This window comes from Beta vulgaris, chromosome 5 (assembly GCF_026745355.1).
Source record: "Beta vulgaris subsp. vulgaris cultivar EL10 chromosome 5, EL10.2, whole genome shotgun sequence".
In the NCBI taxonomy this organism is placed as follows: domain Eukaryota; kingdom Viridiplantae; phylum Streptophyta; class Magnoliopsida; order Caryophyllales; family Amaranthaceae; genus Beta; species Beta vulgaris.
In genome coordinates, this window is record NC_079206.1 from 39,278,277 (window position 1) to 39,287,501 (window position 9,225).

At 38.1% G+C, this 9,225-nt stretch overlaps 1 protein-coding gene across 1 annotated transcript; it reads right to left on the reverse strand.

Annotated features, from left to right (window-relative positions):
• Positions 1–3,690: 3,690 nt before the first annotated feature.
• On the reverse strand, positions 3,691–5,885 carry LOC130591405 (uncharacterized). Its single transcript, XM_057394717.1, has 2 exons — positions 4,557–5,885; positions 3,691–4,389 (listed from the first exon to the last, which is right to left on the reverse strand). Exons 1-2 carry the CDS (start codon positions 5,883–5,885, stop codon positions 3,691–3,693), a joined length of 2,028 nt encoding a protein of 675 aa, XP_057250700.1.
• Between the last annotated feature and the right edge of the window lie 3,340 nt (positions 5,886–9,225).

Consider the following 9,225-nt stretch of genomic DNA (forward strand, 5'->3'; position numbering starts at 1 on the left):
AAACCTACATCCAAAACCAGATCCAAAAACTAAATCTCAAATAAAATGAAAAAATCTGGTAAAAAAAACAAAAAACGGAAAAAAAATTCAACAAATCCAAAAACAAGAACTTAGGAATGCATGATAGTAAATCCCATCAAAAATCAAACGAACGAATTTCTTGTGTACATATTTTCGATTCTTTGTCTTTTTATTTCTTCGTTTCGCTCTTCATTTCTTTCTTCGTTTCTTCGTTCCCCATTTTCGCTCTTCGTTTCTTCATTTTCTGATTTTTCTTCATTCATCGTTATTCGTTTCTTTGTTTTGTGAAGAAGTAGAGAGGAGAGAGAGAGGTAAGGTGTTGTGTGATACCATGGAAGAACAAAAACTTAGGGATGCATGGTAGTACAGAGGAAAGAGGAGAGAGGAGAGATCTAGCGGCGTGGTGTGAGGGAGGAGTAGAGAGAGGAGAGAGGAGAGATCTAATGACGGCGTGGGGTGAGGGAGGAGTAGAGAGGAGAGAGAGACAGAGAGGGGAGAGGAGGGAGATTAGGGTTTGATAGTTATGAGGGACGAGAGAGAGTTTGGTTCTGGAGGAGAGGAGAGTGTTAGGGTTAGGAGTAAGGAGGGGAGTTAGTGTTAGGAGGCTGAGCCATAATTCAACGTGCGTACTGGGCCATAATTCAGCGTGCTGGCCCAACGGTTGGAAACGCGGGTTTTGAGCAAAATAAAAATAAAAATCTGATACGATCCACCAAATCGCATTAGATTTTTAAAAACCGCATCGATTCATTTAATTTGATGCGCTCTACAAGAGGACCGCATCAGATTATACTACCAACTTTCCCTCCCATTTTTAAGGTTGATTTTCGGACGCGATGTTACAAAAATCGCATCTGTTACTAGGTGACATATAAGGTTTTTTCCACTTGATATGATTACTAAACCAAGAAGTCTAATAATCAAGAATGAATAAGAATCTTGAAGATATGAACTCCAAGAACTTCGAACAACCAAGCAATAAAGTCGAACAAGGGATATGGATTTATTCAAGATCACTCTTGAAACTTGAATAAAAACTCTAAACACTCTTAAACCACTCCTGGAATTAAGATGTTTAACACTAAGAACTTATCACTCCTGAAAAGTTATTAATGGTTTCAATTGTAAGCTTTTAAAACAAACAATCAAGAAGATGTATAAACACAAAATAAACTCTAAGTATTATTGAAAGAAACGTCCCTTTATATAGGGTACAACTTAGGCTAATCCAACTATGAAAACTTATCCTAATTCTACTAGGAAAACATATACTTATCCTACTCCTAGTTTATTAAATCACATGCCTAAAAGATAACATGTACAAGTCACATGTTTATCTTTGTAAAACATAAAACATAAACATAGCAATCCTTATTCTACTAGGATTCTATGTAGCAAACAAGGAGTAATCCTAATTGAACTAGGATTCCTCTTTACCCCTTTCCACGCCACCATCCATGCCATCATCCAAGTCCCATGTTAGCACACAAGCTAAGACTTGGTTCTTGTTCTTGATTTGGAACCCTAAAGTGTCCATGGTCAAGTCAATAGGCTCATGGTTAACAAGTGCCTATGCATCCATATCATTCTCCCCCTCCACAAAAGAATTTGCCCTCAAATTCTCATCATCATAGTAAGGAGATAGATCACCTACATTGAAAGTAGCACTTACATTCCATACTCATCTGGTAAATCTATTTTGTAAGCACTATCTCCAATGAATCCAATAACCTCAAATGGTCCATCAGCTCGAGGCATAAGCTTGTTCTTCCTTTTGCTAGGAAACCTCTCCTTCCTCAAATGTATCCATACAAGATCACCAACCTTGAACCTATGTTGTTTGCGCCCCTTGTTAGCTCTTGTCTTGTATTGAATATTCATCTTTTCAATCCTTACCTTCACTTGTTCACAAGTTTTGTTGAATGCTTCTAATCTCTTCTTTGCATCCATGTGTATTTCATGCTTAGGCATTGCAACAAAATCAATAGGAAGTAAAGGATTAATACCATACACTACCTCAAATGGTGAATGAGATGTAGTAGATGAATGTGCTCTATTATAAGCAAATTCTGCATGAGCAAGCTTGATATCCCAATCCTTTTGTGTCTTACTCACCAATCCCCTTAGCAAAGTTCCCAATGCACGATTTGTCACCTCAGTTTGACCATCTGTTTGAGGATGATGACTAGTACTAAAGAGTAACTTAGTCCCTAGCATGCGCCACAAGCATCTCCAAAAGTGACTTAGGAATTTAGAATCCCTATCAGATACAATGCTCCTTGGTATGCCATGTAGTTTAATGATCTCTCTAAAGTATAAATCAGCTACATGTGATGCATCATCAGTTTTGTGCATAGGAACAAAGTGAGCCATCTTAGAGAAACGATCCACTACCACCATTATGGCATCTTTCCCTCTTTGAGTTCGAGGCAACCCTACTATAAAATCCATGCTCACACTATCCCATGGTTAATGAGGAACTGGTAAAGGTGTATAGAGACCTTTATGGAAAGTACTCTTAGACTTTTGACAAGTAGCACAATGTGTAACCACCAAGTGCACATCTTTTACCATGTGTGGCCAATAGCAGTTTTCTTGTAATGCATCAAGAGTCTTTTGAACTCCAAAATGTCCAGCACTCCTCCACTATGAACCTCCCTTACTAGAAGCCTTCTCACCACACTTAGGCACACATAACTTGTTTCCTTAAAAAGAAACACTTCATGTAACACATAGGACCTTCTTGTCGAGCCATTTTCTCCTTGAAATCCACATCTTCTTTGTATAACTCCTTATAGTGTTCGAACCCTAGGACTTGTGCATCCACAATAGTTAACAAATAGGAACGCCTAGACAATGCATCTGCCACTATGTTGTCTTACCTTCTTTATACTTTGAAGAAAATGTGAATGATTGAAGAAACTCCACCCACTTAGCATGTCTATGATTGAGCTTTTGTTGGCCATGAATGTACTTTAATGCTTCATGATCAGAATGAAGAATGAAAGGTTTTGGTCTAAGATAATGTGACCAATGATCTAATGCACGAACAATGGCATAAAATTCTCTATCATAGTTAGAATAATTGAGTTTAGCTCCACTCAATTTCTCACTAAAGTATGAAATTGGCCTCTTTTCTTGCAATAGAACAGCTCCAATCCTACTCCACTTGCATCACATTCCACCTCAAATAGTTTATGGAAATTAGGTAATGCTAAAACAGGTGCACAACATAGTTTACCTTTTATATCTTCAAATGCTTGTTGTGCTAAGGAAGTCCAAGTAAACTCTCCTTTCTTCATTAACTCTGTGATAGGTGCCATGATAGAAGAAAAGTTTCTAATGAATCTCCTATAAAAAGATGCCAAACCATGGAAGCTTCGACATTCAGACACATTCTTGGGTGCTATCCAAGATGAAATTGCTTTTACTTTATCAGGATCAACATAACTCCTTCTTGTGACACAATATACCCCAAAAATGCCACCTTGTTTACAAGAAACTCACACTTCTCTAGCTTTCCATAGAGTTTTTGTTCTCTTAATTTTATGAAGAGATGGCGCAAGTAAACCAAGTGTTCTTCCACACTCTTGCTATAGATTAGTATATCATCCAAATAAACAACCACAAATTTATTAAGGAAAGGACGAAGTACCTCATTCATTAGCCTCATAAAGGAACTAGGCGCATTGCATAAGCCAAAGGGCATGACCATCCATCATACAACCCTTGCTTTGTCTTGAAGGCTGTTTTCCATTCATCTCCTTCCCTAATCCTCATTTGACGATATCCACTTCGAAGATCAATCTTAGAAAAGATTGAAGCACCATGTAATTCATCCAACATATCCTCTAATCTAGGCATAGGAAACCTATATTTAACTGTGATGTTGTTTACTGCTCTACTATCTATGCACATCCTCCATGTTCCATCTTTCTTAGGAACTAGTAAAGCTGGCACAGCACATGGATTCATACTTTCCCTTACATAACCCCTCTCAATTAGCTCTTCAATTTGGCGTTGCAATTCCTTAGAAGCCACTGGATCACATCTATAAGCAGGTTTGTTAGGTAATGGTGCACCAAGAACAAGATCAATAGCATGTTCTATCCCTCTTAAAGGTGGAAGACCTTGTGGTAACTCCTCTGGAAAAACATCTTTGAACTCATGCATCAAAGTTTCAAGTTGATCATTGTTAGGTACCTTGATACTTGTAGTCACTTGCCTCACAACCAAAGCATAAGCATAACCTTTTTCCTCTACTTCATGCTCGAATTCTTTTGCATTTAGGAAGTAACTTGGTGTCTTAGGTTGTTGTTTAGGTGCCACTTGAGTAGGGTTTAGAGGATGTAATCTAACCCTTTTGAACTAACCAATACAGAATAGACATTGGAGTCCCCTTCATGAATAACGTTCCTATCAAATTGCCATGGTCTTCCAAGTAGAAGATGGCATGCACTCATAGGTAATATATCACACCATAGCTCATCTTTATAGCTTCCAATAGAGAATGAAATAAGTGCTTGTTTCTTTACCCTCATGCCAGTGCTATCATCCAACCAACTCAACTTGTAGGGTTTATGGTGTGCCCTTGTGATGAGATTGAGTTTAGACACCACTTCAGCTGCAATAACATTAGTGCAAGAACCACTATCTATTATGACATTACATGTATATTCACCTACCTTGCATCTAGTATGGAAAAGATTCTCCCTTTGTGCCATGTTAGGTGTATGATCCATATGTAAGGTGCGCCTAACCACTTCAATTAGCCTTGTATCATCTTCTGCAAAAGCATCCTCTTCTTCATCATCTTCCTCCATGTTTGGTTCTTCTTTAGGGATGAACTCATACATGCTTTCTTCTTCATTCAAGGCTAAGTATTGCCTCATGGTGAGAGCCTTCTTGGTAGGGCAATTACTAGCTATGTGTCCTCTTCCTTGACACTTGAAGCACTTCCTCAACTCCTCAAACTTGTCTTTAGGCACGACCACTTTAGTTTTCTCCATAGTAGTGTCCTCCTTAGGTGTATTGTTAGGTTTAGGATTTTCGTTCCACCTTGTGTAGGAAGTAGTAGCCTTTCCCTTTGCATTAGGGTCATACCTAGGTGTGTATGTTCCCTTAGGTTTCTCTTCCTTGTCATGTTCTTCAAATTTCTGAGCTAACTTAGTCACATCCGTAAAGGAGTGATAAGTAGAAACTTCAACTCTCTTGGCTATGCTCCTATGCAAGCCTTTAATGTACCTTGCTGTTTTGTGCATCTCTTTCTCTTCTATATCACACATAAGGCCTAGTTTCTCAAACTCCATAGTGTATTCATGCACACTTAGATTATTTTGGCTAATTGATGTAAGTCTCATGAATTGTTTGTGCTCGTAATCATCAGGTAGGAATTTATCTTTAAGCTTCCCTTTCAATTTCTCCCAACTACATAACTTGGCCTTGTTTTTCTTGGCTCTTTGCGCGTGCAACCCCTCAAGCCAAATTCCAGCATATTTCGTGAGTCTAATGGCAGCCACCTTGAATTTCTTTCGATCATCGAAACCCCTATACTCATTCACCTTTTCTAGTTGGCGAATCCACTCCAACAAGTCCTCAGGTTTGCCTTCACCAGTGTAGTCATCAAGCTTCAACCCTCTATCATCTTGATAGGCGTTCTTGGATGATCTTGCTTCACCTTCATCCCCTTCATCCTCCGAATGTAGGCCTATATATGACACACTATTGGGATTGAGTCTCTTGGTGATTATGTCGGCAATAGCATCTAGACGTGCCTCTATCCTCTTTGTGTGATTGCTTGCCTCAGTTTGAGTACGAGCTAACTCACTCATAGCCATAGCTAGTTTGTCCATCTCGGATGCCATGGTTAAGGTGTCTCCAAGTACCTCCTACACCTTTCTTGATCCTAAAGATTGGATCTTGATGCAATCTTGGATGTACAAAGTGGACTCTTGAATGGTTTACCCCTTCTTGAACCTTGTCGTGACAATCTTGAAGTGTCAAGATTGGTTCTTGGTAACCAAAAATCAAATCTTGCAATGTTCGAACCTTTCTTTCTTTCTTTGCCCTCGGATCTTTCTTGATATGAGAATCCTTTCTATCCTCTCCTCCCTGGAAAACTGATACCACTTGATATGATTACTAAACCAAGAAGTCTAATAATCAAGAATGAATAAGAATCTTGAAGATTGACTCCAAGAACTTCGAACAACAAGCATAAAGTCGAACAAGGGATATGGATTTATTCAAGATCATCCTGAAACTTGAATAAAAACTCTAAACACTCTTAAAACCACTCCTGGAATTAAGATGTTTAACACTAAGAATTATCACTCATGAAAAGTTATTAATGGTTTCAATTGTAAGCTTTTAAAACAAACAATCAAGAAGATGTATAAACACAAAATAAACTCTTAAGTATTATTAAAAGAAACGTCCCTTTATATAGGGTACAACTTAGGCTAATCCAACTATGAAAACTTATCCTAATTCTACTAGGAAAACATAAACTTATCCTACTCCTATTTTATTAAATCACACGCCTAAAAGATAACATGTACAAGTCACATGTTTATCTTTGTAAAACATAAAACATAAACATAGCAATCCTTATTCTACTAGGATTCTATGTAGCAAGCAAGGAGTAATCCTAATTGAACTAGGATTCCTCTTTACCCCTTTCCACGCCACCATCCATGCCATCATCCAAGTCCCATGTTAGCACACAAGCTAAGACTTGGTTCTTGTTCTTGATTTGGAACCCTAAAGTGTCCATGGTCAAGTCAATAGGCTCATGGTTAACAAGTGCCTTTGCATCCATATCACCACTAGTGATAATTTTTTCAATATGTGGTAAGTGATTAATAAATGTTTTCAAAAAAGGTAGAATAAAAGAGGTTGTGGGATTGATTTTGGAAAATGTCAGTTTTTGAAATTGATGGAATATGATAAGGTAGGATTGATAGAGAAGATTAGTTATACAGTACAAGAAGGTAGACATGTATGACAATGACCACTTTTCTAGATGCACTTTTTTTAGGACATACTCGACCATGCATGAAAAGACTGATTTTCTTTTTGAAATATGTGACACCTTACAATGACCATGCTTTACGCGAATACAAATAGATTGGATAAAAAATCGACCACCACAACGACTAGCTCGACCACAAGCATGCGATGCACAGACTGCGCGCGGCACACGATCATGCATCTGGTGCAGGAGTGATGGGCCAGGCGCAACTTAATGCGATTGGCGCACTACTCCCCTGATACTTTTTCTGGGATTTAGGCGAGGTTTTGGCCAATGTAAGATCTTTTATTTGTTATTTAGATGTTATTTTAGGTACAACGCATAATAATGACAATATGACAAGTTAATAACATGCAATATTGCAATCACAAGCAAATGTCATGTAACATGGATGCAAAAGTTTCAACCTAAAGTCAAGTTCTATGTTTGAAACTATGGTCATGTTTGGGTTAAGGCTGAAAGGGTCCATGACTAAGAGATTGATCCCACGCTTCGTACCTCTGCTTTAAAAGGTGGCCACGTGTAAGACGCACTCCAGTTCCCAAGTCAGGAACAAGAGAACAATGCCATGGTTGGGTTGGTTTTCTTGTGACTAAGATCCAACACTATCGCTCAAGACTTTTTGGAAGGATAAAGCGCAAACCCGGTGGGGCGGCCTCACACGTAGAACATTCACTAATGAGGCAAGGTAGATTGTCCTTATGGTGGCTCCAACAATAGTCATGCATATGCAAAACAGTAATGTCATTCTAATGTATAAAAAGAGTATGAATCGTATTTTTCGAGTTTCACCCACTCCACTAAAAAAATATTGTTTTTAAAAAATCCTCCCCAGTGGAGTCGCCAAATTGTAGGCGTATTTTTATTTTGTCTATGTTGGATGAGCACGTATATGACTACCTTATTGTAAAGGTTTTATAGAAAATTATTTTGAAGTCGCCAACTAGTCTTAAAGGAAGACTCATAAACCTAGTTGGGCTATTTCTTTGGAAAGCTCCTACTAAGATGAGAAACTCCCCGATAAAGCTGCTAGTACCAGGTTAACTCATATTGGCCAACCAAAAAGAGATTCTTTCACCAAATTCGGTTCCGATGTAGGATACCTATCCAGAAGTTTTTGCAAAATCGTAGGGACAACTTAGGGACCTATCCAATGTAAATTTCTTCGTCCTAACTCCATAGATGATCAATGAACCATAGATTGAGTTCGGGGGTGAGGGTACAAACACGGTAAAGAACCATATCGCCCATTGCTAGCCTCTACTTAAATATTGATTCATGTCAATTTTTATGCAATAAAATAACCAAATAATATTTTCATTCACTCTAAAAATATTTAGTCTGGGTTGGTTCAGTAACCACATAAAAGACAACATTTTAGTGACATGTTATTAGGAAATCAAATTATAGGGAATCTAGCAGGTTGTTCAAATTAATCTGATTAATATTAGAACAGTTGTTTAGGTCTTTGATTAGAAGAAATAACATGTGAGGTGATGAAGATTCGGCATAGAGCAATCAGGAAAACATATAATAATATATGAAAATAAATAAAAAGGAAAGAAGGATTAGAATGTATAATGGAACGATTTATATTAAAGATCTACATCAGGAAAGAAACAGTTAGTAACCAATATAAAAATAGAGAATTAATTCAAGGACCCTCATGATTATACCACGGCTTGGGTCTGCGAGATTGACAACTATCGGAACGAGCAATCGTGAAGCCTAAAAGTATGAATGTATGAAAGTATGTATATTTGAATGTATTTGTGTTTATAGATTTGCAAGGTATGATTTTTGTAGAGAGGTTTGTATGGGGCTTCGTAAAGTATTGAAATTCATATTGTAAAAGTCGAGTATTGAAGTTATTCCAAAAAACGTACGAAATTCAGGAGTATTTATATGAAAAACGAATGTGCGCTTCACGTGCCATTTGCGCTAGGCGCATGATGACGTGTGATGCGCAACTCCACGTATTAGGGGCACATTGGTGTGCCTGACGCGACACATCCAATAGAAAATGTACACGTGGTACACGCTTTCAAAAAGATAAGAAAGAGAACCGTGAGTTGCGCAGAGGAGTGCGCTAAGCGCACAGCTCTGTGTGACACACAATGCCACGTGCCAAGTACAGGTTGATGCACCTGACACAGTTGGACAATGGTGTG

What these genes read in the sequence shown, in the direction of transcription:
- LOC130591405 (XM_057394717.1), bottom strand. Translation starts at nt 5,885, where the DNA reads ATGGCATCCGAGATGGACAAACTAGCTATGGCTATGAGTGAGTTAGCT. An exon ending in ATGATAGCACTGGCATGAGG is followed by an intron (nt 4,390 to 4,556) that starts GTAAAGAAACAA and finishes TGTATTGGTTAG; the next exon opens with TTCAAAAGGGTTAGATTACA.